This window comes from Halichoerus grypus, chromosome 7 (assembly GCF_964656455.1).
Source record: "Halichoerus grypus chromosome 7, mHalGry1.hap1.1, whole genome shotgun sequence".
NCBI classification, from domain to species: domain Eukaryota; kingdom Metazoa; phylum Chordata; class Mammalia; order Carnivora; family Phocidae; genus Halichoerus; species Halichoerus grypus.
In genome coordinates this window covers 26,623,695-26,642,814 of record NC_135718.1, presented here as the reverse complement: position 1 = coordinate 26,642,814, position 19,120 = coordinate 26,623,695, and the positions used below count along the sequence as shown (strand labels likewise).

The 19,120-nt window shown below is 41.5% G+C and overlaps 1 protein-coding gene across 4 annotated transcripts in view; it reads right to left on the bottom strand.

Annotated features, from left to right (window-relative positions):
* The window catches only part of ARMH3 (armadillo like helical domain containing 3), a 178,824-nt gene that overhangs the window by 134,788 nt on the left and 24,916 nt on the right, over positions 1-19,120 (bottom strand). For all 4 annotated transcript variants that reach the window (XM_036086236.2, XM_036086254.2, XM_078077198.1 and 1 more), the window contains exons 9-16: positions 14,613-14,669; positions 13,463-13,506; positions 12,329-12,389; positions 10,049-10,095; positions 9,446-9,521; positions 7,555-7,648; positions 4,160-4,261; positions 267-325 (exon numbers count right to left, since the gene is read on the bottom strand). In XM_036086236.2, coding sequence (XP_035942129.1) covers positions 267-325; positions 4,160-4,261; positions 7,555-7,648; positions 9,446-9,521; positions 10,049-10,095; positions 12,329-12,389; positions 13,463-13,506; positions 14,613-14,669 — 540 coding nt within the window. The remainder of the gene's footprint in view (positions 1-266; positions 326-4,159; positions 4,262-7,554; positions 7,649-9,445; positions 9,522-10,048; positions 10,096-12,328; positions 12,390-13,462; positions 13,507-14,612; positions 14,670-19,120) is intronic.

The following is a 19,120-nucleotide window of genomic DNA, read 5'->3' as shown; positions in this document are numbered from 1 at the left end:
GTTAACATAAAACAATTTATTATTAATTCATCCAGTCAATACTAACTGAGGCTCTCCTATGTGGTAAACATTGAGAACACACTGGTGAAGGAACAAAATACTTGCTATCAGAGCTTACACTCTAGTGGGAGGAGACAGACAATACAAAGAGGAAAGATTTTCTTTCCCAAGCTTTAGGATCCTAAAAGTCAGGAACAGGAGAAGGGCAGAAAAAGGATAGCACTCTGTAAGAGATTAGCTACTCTCAGAAGACGAGTGACACCTACCTCTGCAATACACGTAAGTATAATCAGACAGAGTTTGCCACTGTGAAGCCGATGCTCATCTGTAAAGAAAAAATAAACCCTTCTCGCCATATCATCCAAATCATGTTTATATAGAGAATAAAGATGTGTATCATCACAAAGATCATTTCTACTTTCCCCCTCCCTACAAAATTCCTGAATAAAAAATCAAGAGTAATTCTTGCTATTCTACTAGGCAAAAGAATCCTCCAGAAGATTTTTTTTTTTTTTTTTAGTCTGGTGTTTTTTGTTTTTTTTTTTAAAGATTTTATTTATTTATTTGACAGACAGAGACACAGCGAGAGAGGGAACACAAGCAGGGGGAGTGGGAGAGAGAGAAGCAGGCTTCCCGCGGAGCAGGGAGCCTGATGCGGGGCTCGATCCCAGGACCCTGGGATCATGACCTGAGCCGAAGGCAGACGCTTAACGACTGAGCCACCCAGGCGCCCCTCCTCCAGAAGATTTTTTAGAAAAATGGAGAGCTAACCACCTTCCTGAGAATCTAATTATTATGGTTCCTACTATCATGGCCCAAATCAGGGCCATGCCCTTTGCTTCCCTAAAAACACTTTGCTTCTGAATAGTCAGGTCTATTTCCTTCCCCATCCCTTCCCATCTATCAGCTATACTTGATCTTAGCCAAAAGGCCACCATCTATAGCCACGTCCCACAAAACCTAGAAAGGTTTTATAACTGTTCATAGCAAACTGGCAGTGGAATCAGAAACAAACTAACCAAAAACCAGGGGCCAGCCCCTGCCTTTCCTTGTACTGTGCACACTACTTATGACTGAGAAGGCTGTGAACGCTTCATCATATTTCTTTTCTTCCTGCCAAAGTTATTCACTCTACAAATATTTACTTAATACCTACTACATGGCAGGCACTTTGCTAGGCATTAGATATAGCACTGAACTGGACAAAGGTCCCTGGTCTCCCAGAACTCACATTCTAGTTATTAAAAAAGAAGAAGGTAACCTCAGGAGCAGGGCTTTAAGCCCACACAAATGACCAAGAAAGAGCTACTCCATCACTGCCAATTACCAGAACCATCAAAGCTTATTTACTTCCCAGGATCTTTGTGGGTGATGGGTGAAATGGAGGCAAGAAGAGGGTCATACCAGCATATCCAAAATGGACAAATGATTATGATGCTTCAAATTAGCTTTGACAGGACCCAAACTGAAGTCCATTCTGAGAGAAGATCTATTAACAGATTACAGTGCTTTAGAAAGGAACTAATAGAACTCACCCTGACATTAACCTGCTACTTCCTCAAAGATAAAATCAACTAAAACCCGACAATTAGAAGGCATAATGGGGGTTGTAGGCCAGAAATACATTCACCTCTCCTCATAGACAGACAGTGCATATAGAATAATAATAATGATACTTCTTGACATTCCCCAGAGCTTACATCAGCGCTCCTAGGCAGCCAGCAAAGAAATGCCCCTGCCTATGCAAAACTAGATTCATGAGACTCTTCTACCTACCTCTGGCCACAGAATTTCTCTGGCACTATCCTCCCTTTCCCCAAAAGCTGATGAGCAACTCCTATAAAAAAGCCTGCATGGGGCGCCTGGGTGGCTCAGTTGGTTAAGCGACTGCCTTCGGCTCAGGTCATGATCCTGGAGTCCCTGGATCGAGTCCCGCATCGGGCTCCCTGCTTGGCAGGGAGTCTGCTTCTCCCTCTGACCCTCCCCCCTCTCATGTGCTCTCTCTCATTCTCTCTCTCTCAAATAAATAAATAAAATCTTCAAAAAAAAAAAAAAAGCCTGCAGCTATCTCTCCACTTAAAAAAAAAAAATGTTTCTGAATATAAAAATAAGGCATATTTCATTATAAACTTTTTTAAATTCAGAGACACACAAAAGACAATAAAAACCAAGTTTAATCATCCCATCCAGATGTCCTGTTAAGGTTTTGGTGAATCGGGCGCCTGGGTGGCTCAGTTGGTTGGGCGACTGCCTTCGGCTCAGGTCATGATCCTGGAGTCCCTGGATCGAGTCCCGCATCGGGCTCCCTGCTCAGCGGGGAGTCTGCTTCTCCCTCTGACCCTCCCCCCTCTCATGTACTCGCTCTCTCTCATTCTCTCTCTCTCAAATAAATAAATAAAATCTTAAAAAAAAAAAAAAAAAAAAAGATTTTGGTGAATCGACTTTAAAATTTATGCATAGGTATACATACATTTTTTTAAATATTTTTGCCTAATGTCTATTTTAAAGATTGAGCAGATACTCCTCCAAGGTGACAACACCCGAGTCAGAAGAAAAAAAGGCTTTGAAAGCAGAGCTGATTGAATCAAGGGAATGATAAAATTCTGCAGACTGGATAAGAGAGGAACGACTGGGTAGGGGACACACAGGTAGCTTCAACACCATTAATATTTCTTCAGCTGAATGGTAGGTTCACATGTTCATTTTATATTACACTTTATAACTCATGCTATTTATTATACTTACTAAAAAACTTTATAATTTAATATTTATATATATTAGAAGTATCTTTTTATAGGTATCAAATGATAAATATATAATTAAGAAAAAGCTAATATCTGGGGCATGGGGACAGAGCAGAGCCAAGAAAAAGTTGCTTCTATTTGCTCCTAAAATCATAATGAAATCCTGTTAGTCAGGGCATGCAGAAGGTCAGGGGCTTAAAAGCAAGACAGCTGGGCCAACATAGCCACCCAGGAGCCATTTTTTTCCCTCTCTGCACTCCCTCAGTCTCACAGGAGCCATTTTTGAAATTAATTCTTCATAGTACCTAACCCTGCCCCTTGCCATATTTAGGCTGCCTGTCGGCAAAGACCTAACTGAGCCTGAGTTTAGAGAGACAGCCTGAGACCGCCCATACTACAATTAATCTGCCCTCAGTTTTGCCTTCCATTTTATGTATGACAAAGTGACCAGCACAAACAGCTTTATATGATCATTAAAGTTAGAAGTAAGTTCCAAGGGCCTCAATTCACTGTGTTATATGAAGCAAAGCTACAAGTTAACTTGCAGGGTCACATCTATACAGTCTCTCTCTTCTGTGGTTGCTGTGACATTTCTAGAGAAAGAAAGAGGTTACCCCCCTCCACAAAGGAGAAGCAAAAGCCTCAGGAAACACAGATACACAAGAGTCTTGCCATCCTCACCTATCAGATCTCACTTGCCAAGTCTCAGAGGTTCACCATCTCTGTAGCTCCCAATGGACTGAATTATATACTGGATAGAATCTGCTGGGTTTCCTCCCAATCCCTTCTCACACCTAGCCCAAGTATTCCCCTTCCCTACCATCAATTAAAAGATCACAGAAAGATCATAAACAGATGAAGAACAGGAAACCAGAGACAATAAACTCAAACTTTTCCAACAACCAGTCCTCTCCCACTTCCACTCTGCATCTCTGGATGGGTACCGACACTTCTATTTTAAGTGTTAAGGAACACTGTCCCTCTTAATCTCACCTCTTCCTACTGTGGTTGGTACAACAGTCCAAGAATTCTCACAAGCTGATGCTTCCAGTTCTTGTCCTCAAAAGGGAATTCCCTGAAGTGTGCTAATCCCCCCACTTCCCACACAAAAGAGTTTGCATCTACTTACCAAAATCTGCTAAAATGACTTGCTAGTTTTTGTAGAGACCAATTTTTTTTCCTGTTCTATTTTTGAAGTACTACCCCTCCAGCTCCAGGTTTTCCCAACACCACCTAATTGCCATCTGGCAGTGAGAAATCCCTGTTTTCCAGTAATCAGGACCATTGCCCTGTACAGGATGCCCCAGTGGTTCATCCTGTCCAAGCTTCAAAGTATTAATGCTGCTCCTTGATTCTAGCTAAGTAGCTGCTGCCATACCCCCTGCTTCCTGAGCCCCCAAAGTAGCATGACTTACCTTTGGTGTCCTGCATGACAATCGAGCTGTACTTCAAGAAGGTTATCAGTAGATTACTGGTCTGTACATCTGCGTCCAGTGGGAGTTCCACAGAACTTATAACTGGAATAGAACAGATGAAATGCACTTAGCCTACAACATATTCCATCTAACACTTCTACCTACATAGCCAATTTGCCAGCAGGCAAGGAAATCACTAAATAAACTTTTTCACAAAAGAGGGAGGACCAAATGCTTATCATAAAACCCTTAACCACTGTTCCTAGACCTCTAGAGCCCTTCCTACTCCCAAGATTAAGGCCAATACCCTTCTCATAATCTAGAAGGGCTAGTCTCCAGGAATAGTGCTTTCCTCCCAGCATCCTAAGAAGGGTCTTTTGATTCCACTTCTAGCCTCAAGTAACCCAAAAGTGTTCAGGGCCCTTCTGAAGGCACTCTGATTTGTACCTAAGGGAAAGATCTGTATTGAATATAAATGAGCCTTGCTTTGATGAGTCTCCTGCTTAAAATAAATGACAATTCATTCCTAATAAGGAGAAATCTTGCTCCGTTTTGAGAAAAAGCCTTTAGGCTGGAAATACCCAAGATGGAATGGAAAAAAGTTAAGGCAGAACTATATTCAAATTCTACTCCTTAATCCCTTCACCCCTGAAAGGGAACCTGAAAAAGAATACCAGACTGAAAACAGGTGGATATTACTGATTGGGACAGCTTGGAAACTGAGTTTTATTTACCCAACTGCTTGCTATTTCTAAGAGAAACTACCCCTTGTCCCCACTCTCTGTGCCACACTCCTAATAAACAATGAGGGACCAAACCAGGGCTGGGACCCACAAAGAACAGTCTTTTTATTTCTTTTTTTTTTTCCCTCCACACCCAACATGGGGCTTGAACTCACGACCGACAGCCAGCCAGGAGCCCCCAGAACAGTCTTAATGTAGATTTTTCAAGCTTCTAAGACTTTAAATTAGACTTACACATCTTGTTAACTGTTTTTACACTAGGACATAATATAAAAGCAAAAGGAGACTCATGCTGGCTCAGACAAGCTAGAGAATCTACAGCTTTCTGCTGTATTTTCACCTATAGAAGACTCACTTGAGTTTGGGATATTATTCATAATATGTATTCATAACCATAATGGATCCCTCTGGAGTTATTACGATGTATGCTGAGAACATTTATTAACAATGGGAAACATTTGCATATAATGGTTCCAAACACACAACAAGCACAACAAAAAGCCTTATGAGAAGAAATTAGCATGCCCAATCCCTGGCTGTTTTCCAACAGTTCAGCCCCCCAAAACTAATAAAAGACAAATGTATTTTTATGTTGAAATACCAAAAGGTCTTAATTCATACTATGGGTTAATGACCTGAGACTACCAATTCAAACTCCAGCCTATTTTGAAGCTCAGAGCCCATAATCCTTCCTTTGTCCAATACAAAGAGGCATCTAACTGGTAAGTGGAACTTTTTTCCTACTCACACACAGCAGTAACTGGAAAACTGTCTTATATAATATGTAGAAATATAGAAGTATATGTATTTTTAGTTTACCAGAAAGTCCTCTCATGCCAAGGCTGAGTTGTCAAATGTCAAGTCTGAGCTGAGAACAAATGTTACATCTAAACTGCTGGCTTTTAAAAATAATGGTTCCAGTGACATACCTTTAAATCAAACTGGGCCACTGAGCACCACTATACATAATTAAAAACCAAAACCTGAAAAAAAAGTTATAATGTTTAGGATCCCTACTGAAAAGAAATTAATTAGGGGAGAAGAAAAAGAATAAAACAGAAGAAATAGAATAAAATCCCTCACAAATTAAAATCTCCTTCCTAAAGAAGAGTTATTCCTTGATCTTTGGCTTCATAATTCTTCCTAGCAGCCTCTGTCAAGGGAGATAGTCATTTGAAAGTGGGCTGACTCCATCTTCCCACTAGAAAAAATAAAAGCTCACTAGTTGTAGGTAAGTAAGCACAAATCCTGCCATTGCATAATCAAGTGTGTGGGTGGAAGTGTTCACAATGAACAGTTCGAAAGGCAGTTCTCTGAAGCGTCCAAACCCCAACATCACATGGGACTCAGATATATAGATATATAGATATATATATATATATATATATATATATATGGCTTTTGATAGCCATGGTAACCAGGCAGGCTTCATCCTTAAAGAGAAAGAACAGTATTTCTATTGGATTTTTCAGTGACCTGAAAAAGCAGAGACAAATAGGCAGTCCTTACTACTTGCTCCTTCTCATTAAGGTATTTTGGAATTTGACTTTCAGTTCTAAATGGATCCAATCTGCTACATAGACTTGAATATCAATGGCACCTCCCTGACTCGCTTCTGTACCAACATCACTTTCACTGCTTTCAAATGCTACTGCCACAGGTGCCAGACGAAAATGTCAAGGAGAAAGGGCAGATTGAAGAAGGTCACTTCACAGACAGAGAGAGGCACAGAAAAAGGATCGAAGTTAGATTTCCTCGACATCTTTACCCAAAATTCAGTCAACATTTTAGGCAAAACATCAAGTACTAACAAAGATTATTCTTAGGTTAATATACTCTATCAAACACAGTTAGATGACAAACTTCACTGGGGAAAATTCGTACTTTCTTTCCTGTTATCTTTTTCTTAAGTCCCAGCCATAAAACTTATAAAGTAGAAATTCTGTGTGGGTGGGTAGGTGTGTTTCAGAGGGAGAAGTCTTAAATACCAAATTCTCAATTACAATACACTCAAAGCTTACTGTTTTCCCACTGGAAGTGCTGGCAGATACATACCAGTGAGTAAAATCCCAGGTTCACTTTCTCTTCCAAGTACTAAACAAATATTTATTAAGCAGTGACCACGCCAGGCACTACGCTGGATAGACAGGAGTGAACAAAACAGACATGGTCCTTGTCCTGACCCATGTCCTGGTTCTTAGTCTCAATTTTCACTAACATGAGGTGATCCACTTATTTCTCTGGCCTCAATTCCCTCATCTGGGCAATAGTAACATGAGATAATATTACTATCTTATTTTTATTTCAGAGAGATATTCATAAAATATCTCATCAGAGCCTCACAAGTACCCTGAGAGTTTGGCAGGAAAGGCATTACTGACCTCAGAGGTCCCTTTCAGATCTAGCACCCCATGATTCTACAACCATTCCCTGAGGACAAGTTAGAGTTATGTAGCTTCTTACACAGGAAAAACGCTTGACTTTCTTTTCCCAAGCTTCCTTTGGAGCTTTAGAAGTCCTGAAGGATAGCACCTCAGAACAATTTCTTAGCTGAAAGAAATCAACAGCTGTGTTCTTTGTTCAACACAGCTATGCTCACCCTGAAAGATTCACGATCATATTAGTCAAGAAAACAAGAGGTGGTGGGCTTACCATCAGAGGAGGGCGGTGTGGTCCCAAGTGGTGTGGCTGGGGTTGTAGGAGCAGGACTGACAGGGGTTGTCACCAAGCCCATTTCTGGATGACTCTAAAAGAGAACAGAAGCAGGCAAGAAAAGACATAACCCAGTTCTGAGTATCCTCTCCATAATATCCTTTCTGGTATTCCTGGCCTCATAATTAGATGGAATGCTCACTAAGGAGGGACTGCTTCTACATTGAGTTCCCTTGAGAACCTGATTCCTGTTGATGCTTACTAACCTCTAATAAGAAGCTCTGTGGGCTAGTTTTTTTAAGCAAGTAAGTTTCCATTACATAAGTTTTTCTGCAGAACCATGCAAATAAAAAACTGGGGTAAACAAATAGAGATTATTCTACCAAAAAAAGGGCATCTGCAGTCCTATCTGAACCTGGGCAAGGACTACTCTCATCAGATGAACCAAAACACATCTACAGACTGTTCTGATGACCACACAGTTGACTAGTAAGTACAGGCAAGGCAAGTGGATAAGAAGTGCTATAAAAAGAGCTATGCAGACAGCAGCCTCCCTATTCCACAACCAACAAGAGTATGTAGGGTGGAAGCAGAGACATGGGGGAGACATCCACTGGGACCAAAACAGACAACTCCTCTGTTCCTGACCTTCCTCAGCCATCTCTGTCACATCAGCTCTTAAGAATTAAGCTGAGGGGTGCCTGGGTGTCTCAGTTGGTTGGGCGACTGCCTTCGGCTCGGGTCATGATCCCACGGTCCTGGGATCAAGCCCCGCATGGGGCTCCCTGCTCAGCAGGAAGCCTGCTTCTCCCTCTCCCACTCCCCCTGCTTGTGTTCCTGCTCTCGCTTTCTCTCTGTCAATTAAATAAATAAAATCTTAAAAAAAAAAAAAAAGAATTAAGCTGAGTGGTGGCTACTCCCTTCTCTTCCCCAACAGCTTTCTCAGCCTTTTAACTCTCTTACCCCTCCTTTAAAATCAGCTACGGAATCCAGAGAGCAGACAAACAGAATGAGAATAGTGGATAAAATCTCTCATGTTCTCAGTCTTGATAAATAAGTGTCCTCCTAGGCAGACCCTAAACAAGCACACTACCTTTTAAGCATGACCTCGATTTTTTGTTAAAACTCAGTGATTCCATACACAACTGCCCTTAGAGAAAAAAGCATAAGCAAATGTTCTTTTAAAAGAAACCTACATACATATTTTAAACCCTCTGACTTTAAGATAAAAACACTTTATCAATTTTTAAAGACGGCTTTCATGGACAGCACTTGAGTTCTCAACCTGTGCTAGTCCCCTTCTCTACCAACTACTCAGGATATCCCAAGCTGGGCAAGTGACCCAGCACTCGGTATTCTAGGACTTCCTGCTTTCAATATTTGTAGATCATTCTGTTGTTGTTGTTAACAGCTAGCCTCATGTTAGACAAGATATTTTTTACTTTTCTTCTCTGGAAATTAGTGAAATAATAAGACAAGTGATTTGGCCTATTTTATCTCTAGTTGTAATTCCACAGTGGTTTAGAAAGCAGAAAGCCTGACATAAAAATCCATATGGGCAGATAATACCAAGGGACTGCCAGTGAGCAAAATGAAGTAATCTCCACTCAAAATAATCTCCATTCATTGGGTTAAGAGAATTGGGAAACTGGGCAAAAGAATAGTAAACTGGTCAAAGCCATTCCCTTGCATGTTATCAGACCCACTTCAGCACCAGATGGAAACATACATATCTGAGGACAGCCTGCCGCAAAGACAACTGATGCACCTCTGGTGCTACCACTTACCAATACAAACCAAGATCTAAATAGGCACAGCCAGACAGGGTTCTCAATGGAGTCAATCTGTATGAAATTCAGGGAGAAGCACTGGAGTTTTTAACATAACCAACCTGGGCTAACACTGTGATGAAGTTACGATTTAAATGAACAGCTTCATAAAGTGCCAGAAGGATGGCCTCATTGGTTCTAAAGAAGAAAAGAGAACAAATTGGAGAGGCTCTTATAGTGGAAGAGTTAAAACAGTATGACCATCAAGATACAATTTCACCCAGCTCCTCATTATCAGTCCCTTTGCATTTCTAATGCTCCCTTTATTTCGTTGTTGGGTTTATATAAAGGGTATATACGGAAGGAGTCAGGGCCTTAACTTAATTCCTTAGAACTAGTTCTTATCTACTTCATTCCCTATTTTCCCTCTCACTTTTCCACCCCAATCTAGTTAAGTCCTTAACTGGCTCAGACACCCAACCCTCTTGCATTTCAGTCCAGAGACAGCTGGGAACCATTTATCGGCTTCTCAAGGCTCAACAGACATGACCAAAGTAGTGGTTTCTAAGGGTCCATTCTTGTTTAAAACCCAAGAAACATTTGATAAATCACCATAAAAGTTTGAATCTGTAAAAGATTAGCAAGAGGTAACGTTTCACACTCATATCCAGCCAGAGAGCTCACACTAAAGTTCAAGTCACTGCACAAGAATTCCAGGCACTTACTGTACTGAGATTTTCTCATGGGCATCTGCTATGAACATGCTGCCCACCTGTGGAAGAAAAGAGGCATTGCAGACTTATAGCAGGGAAATGTGAGAGGAGCTCTGTGCTTACGCGAAGCCTTTGATCAGTGAAAAAATAAGTGGCGTGCAGACTGAGGGAACGTGGAACTCTGGCCCACCAGTCATACAGACCAAAACCAGCTCACTTTCAAGATCTTCAAATAATCACAAGTAATAAAATACTGAAATAACGAGAAATCCACTGAATTGTCTTTCCATAAAGGGCCTTAAAAAAGAACAATCGGGGGACGCCTGGGTGGTGCAGTCAGTTTAAGCGTCTGCCTTCAGCTCAGGTCAGGATCCCAGGGTCCTGGGACCAAGTCCCACATCGGGCTCCTTGCTCAGCAGGGAGCCTGCTTCTCCCTCTGCCTGCCGCTCCCCCTGCTTGTGCTCTCCCTCTCTCTCAAATAAATAAAATCTTTAAAAAAAAAAAAAATCAGGGGGCTCCTGGGTGGCTCAGTCAGTTAAGCATCTGCCTTTGGCTCAGGTCATGATCCCAGTGTCCTGGGACTTAAGAGTCCTGCATCAGGCTCCTTGCTCAGCAGGGAGCCTGCTTCTCCCTCTGTCTGCCCCTCCCCCTGCTCATGCCCGCTCTCTCTCTCTCTCTCTCTCTCTGACAAATAAAATCTTTAAAAAAAAGATCAGGACTTTTGTCCAGCTCTCCTTTTCAATGTATAAGTTTAGTAATCACTGACAGCAAATAAATGTTAACCTAGACCTCTTCATCACTCAGCATCTTTCTTAAAAGTTGCTTACTTAAAGTCAGAAACTAACTCATGAAGAGTACCACAGAAAGCACACTGATTTCATATCCAACATAAGCCGTCTTCAGAGGGATATTTGAGTTTCAGATCAGAAATGTCTATGGAGACCCACTGTCCATCTTTAACAAAATCTTTAGTTTGTGTCATAGGCAGGGGAGCCACGTAAGTAAACGGAATAGGTTGCCTCCAGTATGTGTGATGTCAGAGGCACTGAGAAAGATGCCCATCCCTCTAAAAGTACCTTTCCATCTGCCTACTGATGTCCCAAACTATGCAGCTGGAACTTCCTTTCTTTAGCACAAAACTTTTTCTTCCTGGCTAAAAGGCAAGGATCCCTGGAGCAGTAATATTATATCCAATTCATTTAACCAAATACCAACACAGCACTCATATTGCTCTGAACTCTGAGAGACTTTACTCATTTATGCTTCAGAGTTACAGAGCTCAGCAAATCCTTTTCTCAGAGTAAGCTCTGAGAAAGAAGGGAAGAAGACATAGGCACTGGGGAGAATAATTGCCTTTCTCGGGGGTAGAGGGATAGCTGTTTTTTTGCAATGAACTCAAAAACTGTCTTGCCCTACAGCTGATTACTTGAATATTAATGTCCAAGAAAAAAGACTTTCTGAATCTGCCCAGATTCTAAGACCTACTAGATTTATCTCTTAAAAATTAGTCCCAGGGGTGCCTGGGTGGCTCAGTCGTTAAGTGTCTGCCTTCGGCTCAGGTCATGATCCCAGGGTCCTGGGATCGAGCCCCGCATCGGGCTCCCTGCTCTGCGGGGAGCCTGCTTCTCCCTCTCAAACTCCCCCTGCTTGTGTTCCTTCTCTCGCTGTGTCTCTCTCTGTCAAATAAATAAAATCTTTAAAAAAAAAAAATTAGTCCCAGGTTACCTGGCCCAAAATGTCTACGGTGTCAAGGTTGAGAAACCTTGTTCAGAAGTCTTGCAAACTGGACCAATAACTTTCCTGAACTATGGACCTCTCAGTCCATTAAATCTTTAGAGGAGTAGCTCAAATCCTTTGCATCGATCCCTTGACTCCAGGACCAGCTATGAGGAATCAAGTGGCCATAGCAGACAGCCAAGGAGCACTCGGGTCTACACTCAGATCTAAATTCTCCTACCTAGTCAATCAATATTCTGCAGGGTCAATCCTCAAACACAGCCAGCTCTTCAGGAGACAAAAGTCTGACTTAATATGTACGCTTTTTTAGCCTTTAAAAAACTGAATTAATTAATTTGAAAAAATCAGTCCCAGAGCAATCAGAGCTCTCCTCTCCCTATCTCACTTGGGTTTGGAAATCAATAAAAGAGACAGAGCTCTCAAAAAAATCTGCTCTGAGACACTCTCCCCTCATCATGCCATCATCTCAAACATTTGAACTTCTGAGTCCAAATTTGTCTACCCCTACAGACCTCTTACATTCCTAGCAGGACAGAAAAAACAAGTTGGACTTACCATATTTGTTAAAGCAGAGAAAAAACCACTCTGGTGTTCTTCTTCCTTGTCTTTATACTGCCTGAACAAAAATAACTAAATTCAACTTTAGTATTACTTATCAAGTATGTCTTTGTCCTTGGCATTCTAGGTAATCAGGGCAGGGCACTCAGAGAATTCACTGACTCCAGAAAACAAAAGCATTATGACAATCTAGCCACAGCAGTTTCCCCTGCAAGCTAAGAGGCACGCATCTGCTCTTGAGGCAGCGTGTATCAAAATGCCTGGCTACTTTGGGAAAGACTCCGAACAGCAAGCTGCAAACGTGTGAAACTGCTCTAACATATGGCTGATCCAGTTATTTCCCAAACAGACTATTACTTGAAAAGTGTAACAGTGAAATTACTTTCAGACTGTAACAGTGAAAATCTTGTTTGTTTTTGAAGGAAGAGGAGGGAAATCTGTGAGCTATACTATTTGTGGAGATGGGGCAGATTTGAAATTCCATATCCAATTGTGTGTGAGCAAAGTCTGAAGAAATGCAAGCAAGATAATGCCTGGCCCTTGCCAGGATTAGGAACATTTCTGGTTTCCATTCACTGAATACCAGATACCTTCCTCATCCAAAACAAGAGGGAAAGCAAGCATTGATGAAGAGAGACCCAGAAAAGACAGGGACTCAGGGAAGTGGCAGTCGATTCCTGATGAAAAAGAAGCATCCATCAAACTAGAGCTAATTCAGTATGTTTTCTCTTTTTATTTATTTTTAAGTGTACAAAATGTGGTGCTTCGCAACTTTTTTTACAGAGAAAATTGTATTTGTAGGATACATGGGGCTAAATGGAAGAGCCTGCTTGTGGCTGGAAAACTAGTTAAAATGTTCTGCAATAAAATACCAAAGGTTGCAAAAGAATGTGCCTAATTGCTTAAAGAAAAGATGGACACTAAGCTGGTGGCTACTTTCCCCTTGGTCTTAGACACAACCCCTGCTAAGACCATCAAGCTGAGCTAGAGCAAATACATCTGCCAGAAGCTAAACCTAAGAATACCTTTTTAGGATAGGTAAGGGAAGTTCATCCAAGCACTGGAGCAAATCTGTTTTCTACTCAACCAATTCAAATGAAAATCCCTTCCCTTCTGGAACAGTGGACTTACCTGTTGTACTCAGATAAAGCCTGAGCAATCACAAGCCCCATTCCCTAGAAAGAAAAAAGATAGCACAGATGAAATAAGGGGCTGGTGGCAATGCCAGGCCAGGAAAAACACTAATTACAGCCCTACGGTCCAGATTTTCCTGATCTATCTTAATGTCACTTAATAGAGTAACAAGGTTGGGGGGTGGTGAAATGGACCAGCCCAGATCACTGACAATTTCACTGGGATCATTTTTACCTCAAAAGAGAAGACTAAGTTAGAATCTTCAAACAAAAAGCTCTCATATGTCTCCAAAACAGTCAGAATAAGAGTGACAATGAGTCTCACACTAAATGAAGGCATAGAGACAAACCACTCTTTCAGGCCTCAGGAAAACAGGAGGATAACAGGAAGAAGCATCCAATAAATGTGAAAGTGACTTATCAACTTCCCCTTTAGAACCTGCTAAACATGACACAAAGATCAATTCAGGCCACGAGGATGAATCATGTATGCTTTTTTTTTCACAAGTGAAATTAGAAAAATGAAGAGGGCAAGATGGCAGACACCTGGCCATCTTCTTCCTCCCTTAGTCAGAGATCAGATATTATTTCCCAAACTTTCAAGGACATATGTAGCAGGTATATAGATCATCTTCCATCTTCCAGCTTCACCAAGTCAGGCTGTAAATGCCATCTGGCTAGTTCTATAAGAAGGGATCTCCCACCGGTTAGTCATACAAGCCTTGCTTTGTTGTTTTGTTTTTGTTTTTTTTTAATTTCAACTTTATTGAGGTATAACTGACATACAAAATTGTAAGATATTTTAAGTGTACATCATGCTGATTTGATATATCATCTAAGCCTTCTTATTCTTGGGAATGTAACTTATTGACTCTGTAGAATCATCAACCTCAGCACACTATAACATGAAATATAACCATTTCATGATGATTAGCCAACAAATGTCCCCTCAAACCTTCCTTCCATGACAAGAAGATAAAATACAATAAAACAGTCACACTGATGCTCTAAAATGAAATACCGATTCCCTCTTTATAGCCAGATGAAATTAACACAACAGCTCTCTACTCTCTGTTCTAAATATCCACTGAAAGTAAGGCCACCAAAAGCAAGTAATTAAAACAATACCCAAGGATCCATATACTCACATTGAGCGTAGCCTCATCATCCACAATAGACAACTTCACAATATAAGGATTCACAGACTGTTAAAGAAGAGACTCAAGATGAGTGTGACTTAGTTAAGAACCCATTAGCTATTTAACAAAGCGTTAACAAAAATGCTTTCTCTGTGGTGATGCTCCTAATACCCAGATCCAACCCACCCTGCCAGCTAACTCCCCCATTTCCAGCAAATCTCTCAGTGTGCATAGGCAATCACCAAACACACACACACACACACCAGTTCTGTTCTACTTGCATTTTCCTCTAGGCTGGATCAGCCCAGGCCTGTGTCTGCTACTTCTCCCATCTTTCCATCTTATTTATTTCTAAGAAGTGAACACTCCACAAAACTCACTTTGTCCTATCCTGCCAATAATCTGAGTCCATAGGGACAGCAGTCTTGGGAGGAACATAAAAGCTTCTTTGCCATAAGGCACAAATTTATAAGTTGCTAACTTACAGTCTCATCCCAAAGGCTCCCTAACCATTCCAAGAACTATATGCAAGGACTGATTCACCCACCCGTAAAACAAAGCCACCTTGGGGGTGGAAAGTGGCAGCTGCTTAACAGCCAGAGAGGCCATTTATGGATCTAATACCCAAATAACACTGCAGGGGAACTGAAAAAAAGGATGTAATTACCCAAACTACAATCTGGTCAGAACACTGGGATTTAATGATTGTCCCATCACTTATAGCACTGGAAGATTTCTTGAGTTTTTCCAGACCCAATCTCAGCTGGTCAGCATATGGAAATGGACATATATTTAAATTCGTTAAGCAGTTGGTCCATCTCCTACCAGTGGGATGAGAACCAACGACCTACTCACCTTGGGAGTGACCCCACGCATGGGATGTAAGGAAAGACCTCATCTAGATCAGGCACAAATTCTAACCCAAGGGAAGCAAGGAACAATATTGGTAGTTTTTACAGCAACCAAGAAAACTCATTACTGAGAGACTTGGAAACCCCCGACGTAAGACCTTATTTAATCAAGTTTCTGAGGGTATCTTTTGAATGTCAACTGGGAATAGAGAAAGAGACAGCTTTGCTTTCTTAACAGCCCAAATGTTTACAAGGTTTTCTACAACACAGCCTAAGGAGGTAAAACCCACTCTGCTTGTCAATTGATCTGACAGAGGAAGGCTCTCCACACTGCTTCCTATAACCAGCAGTCAAATCCTGCTGATGCCACAGACGTCATACAAGATCGAATGCAAGTGGATCCTCAGAAAAGAAAATCAGCAGTAGGCCGACCTAGAAATGCCATGATGAAGAGAACACTAGAAGGAGCAGGCCAATGTTTCTAAGCATAATTTTTTAAAGTCCTGATCACTCACCTTCCCAAAACTCCACTGTTTTAGGTAATAATAAGGATCATCTGATTAACAAGAACAACCTATGCGTTAGCAATTGAGGAAAAGGTAAGATGCCTAAAAGCAAGGGTTTGAGTTCTAGCTCCTCTACTTATAATTGTGACAAGATAGGCACATTTATTAATAAGCTCAACTTCCTCATCTGTAAAATGGGGTATTTTCTTTGTCGGGGTTGCTGTGAGACTTAAATGAAGTTAGACATGTAAAAACCTTAGCATAGTACCTGGCAGATGGTAAGGACTCAATGATTGGTACCTATATATTTCCTACTTTAACATTTTTATTACATTTGAAGAAAGCTCTTTAGAAAAAAAAAAGAAAAAGAAAAAGACCAGTCTGCAACTGGACAATAAACAATTTTGTAATTTCTGGGAAACATGTTCAGGACAGCAGTTGGGGGCCAAGTCACTTCATCATAGGAGACTGGGCCCACCTAGAAGGCCAGGATCTTAATGCTGTGAAAATTTCTATTCTACCAGACACTGAGTTCCCTTTAACACTATATACCTGTTGTTGATCAGTCACATTTTTAAACTGAAATCAATCTACTTTTCACCCACAAGACAGAATTACAAACTCAGTGAGCCTACACAGGATCACTCTAACAGGGCTCTGCCTTTATCTGATCTAAACCATACTTATTCTTTTTCATCGCCCCCCCCCTTTTTTTTGCCTCCTCTATCTCTTGAGAAAATAATGAAAATGGAATGCATTATTTGAGGTGAAGAAGAACTATTTACATTTACTACATGACATCTTTTCCATCACTTCCATTCCTTAAGTCCAACTTGCCTTCCCTGTGAATTAGGTGGGCGCCCAGCCTCTCTGGCGCCCTCTGCACGTTACTAGAAAGGTTACAACTTTCCCCATCTGTCATGGGACAGATTGTGGTGGGAGCTAGAATGCTGTTCTGCCCAGCACACACCCTCTCATACCGGCTTGCATAAAACTTCACCAGCTTTTGGTTTTACTATGTTCATCTGGAATTCCTCATGTTCCTGTCAAAAACGTTCCTGCTCCATGGTCACTAGGCTTCCTTAATGGTTTCTGGTGAGTGACTTATATCAAAAGCTGCAAAGCCCAGATAAATTATGCCCGCCAGCTTGCCCTTGCCTACTATATTAATTCTTCTGTGGCTTCTGACAGACTAGAGATGCATACCTCGCTCCAGAAATATGATTTTCTCTAGTTCCTTGGCCATGTCCAATTTTTCAGGCTGACATTTCAGAGAGTCCTACTGGGCTGGGCTCAATTCACATTTAGAGAAACCAAGCCATTGCCTCAGAGTGGCCTGCAACCAGGAGAATGTTCTGAAAATATTCATTACTAATGATGGTGCTTTCCTATCACATATAACTCAACTTTCATTAACTATCTTCGGCATTTTTCCTCAGCTATTTTTCTTGCTGTTGTAATAAGACCTCAGAGGGTCCCGCATCGGGCTCCCTGCTCGGCAGGGAGTCTGCTTCTCCCTCTGACCCTCCCCCCTCTCATGTGCTCTCTCTCATTCTCTCTCTCTCAAATAAATAAATAAAATCTTTAAAAAAAAAAAAAAAAAAAAAAATAAGACCTCAGAGGCTATTACAGATGACAGAGATCAAAATGGCTACCATGCCAACCCCTCCAGATCACCAGTAAAACAGGTGTTGGTGGGGCAGCTGGGTGGCTCTGTCGTTAAGCATCTGCCTTCGGCTCAGGTCGTGATCCCAGGGTCCTTGGATCGAGCCCCGCATGGGGCTCCCTGCTCAGAGGGAAGCATGCTTCTCCCTCTCACACTCCCCCTGCTTGTGTTCCCTTTCTCACTGTCAAATAAATAAATAAAATCTTAAAAAAAAAACAAAAACAGGTGTTGGTGATAAACTACATATTTATTAGTAGCTCTACACACCATCTGTCAGTTCCTCCAAGACAATGAAAGCAATCAGCTCCTGGGAATTATAACATATTAACATTGCTCCACATATTCCAGTCCCTCTTTAAATATTTCTCACAGCCTCCCCTTCTTCCATATTCTCCTTATAAGAATAGGCTCCAGGTTTTGTGTTACCCATCACTCTCAACCTGACTAGGAACCATGTCAAAAATCACTAAGTGGGGGTGCCTGGCTGGCTCAATCAGTGCAGCATGCGACTCTTGATCTCGGGGTTGTGAGTTTGAGCCCCACATTGGGTGTAGAGATTACTTAAATATAAAAAAAATCTTTAAAAAAGAAAAAAATCTCCAGGCGCCTGGGTGGCTCAGTCCTTAAGTGCCTGCCTTCGGCTCAGGTCATGATCTCAGGGTCCTGGGATCGAGTCCCACATCAGGCTCCCTGCTCCGCGGGAAGCCTGCTTCTCCTTCTCCCACTCCCCCTGCTTGTGTTCCCTCTCTCGCTGTCTCTCTGTCAAATAAATAAATAAAATCTTTAAAAAAAAAAAAAAAAGAAAGAAATCTCTAAGTAAAGATCCAGAAGATCAGAAATGAAAAGCCTCCCTCCGGCTGGCCCATCTCTCATAGCACTGCTACTTGCTAAGTGAAGAAAGTCAGGTTGCCTCAATGCAGCTCCTGACTTCTGGGTTCAGTAAAGTACTCCTAGTGTCCAGGACTCAGTGCCAAATGCTCCCTATTCCTCCAAAGCCATCTCCAGTGAGTCCCCTGGTCTTCCCTGAGGGCCCCCCTTCCTTTTCTGTGTATTCTCCCTTTTGAGAAGAATCAAGTAGAGGCATGAAACCAAGTATAAATCTCTGAGTTCTGCTCTTCATCTCAAAAACCTATAAATCTGTCCCTGATTAATTCAGGAACAAAAAGAACTCCAGAACTGATATGGATAAGGCTCTGCCTTCAATTTTCCATTTAAATCAGAAAGAGTTCCCAGACCAACAGTGGTACTTACACAAGTGGACCGCATTATGGAAATCCAATATACAAAAGTCCAATCTTTCAAAACAGATGCATTAGGTCACTGGTTCCCAATCCTGGCTAATCATCATACTCAACAGGGGACTCAAAAGGAAAAAAACAAAAAGAGACTCCCAGTTCCCACCTCCAAGAGATTCAGATTCAGTGTGTTCAGATGAAAGCCCAGAAATTTCTTCTTTTTGAAAAGTTCTAGGTCATGCTAGTAAGCTAGGTTTGG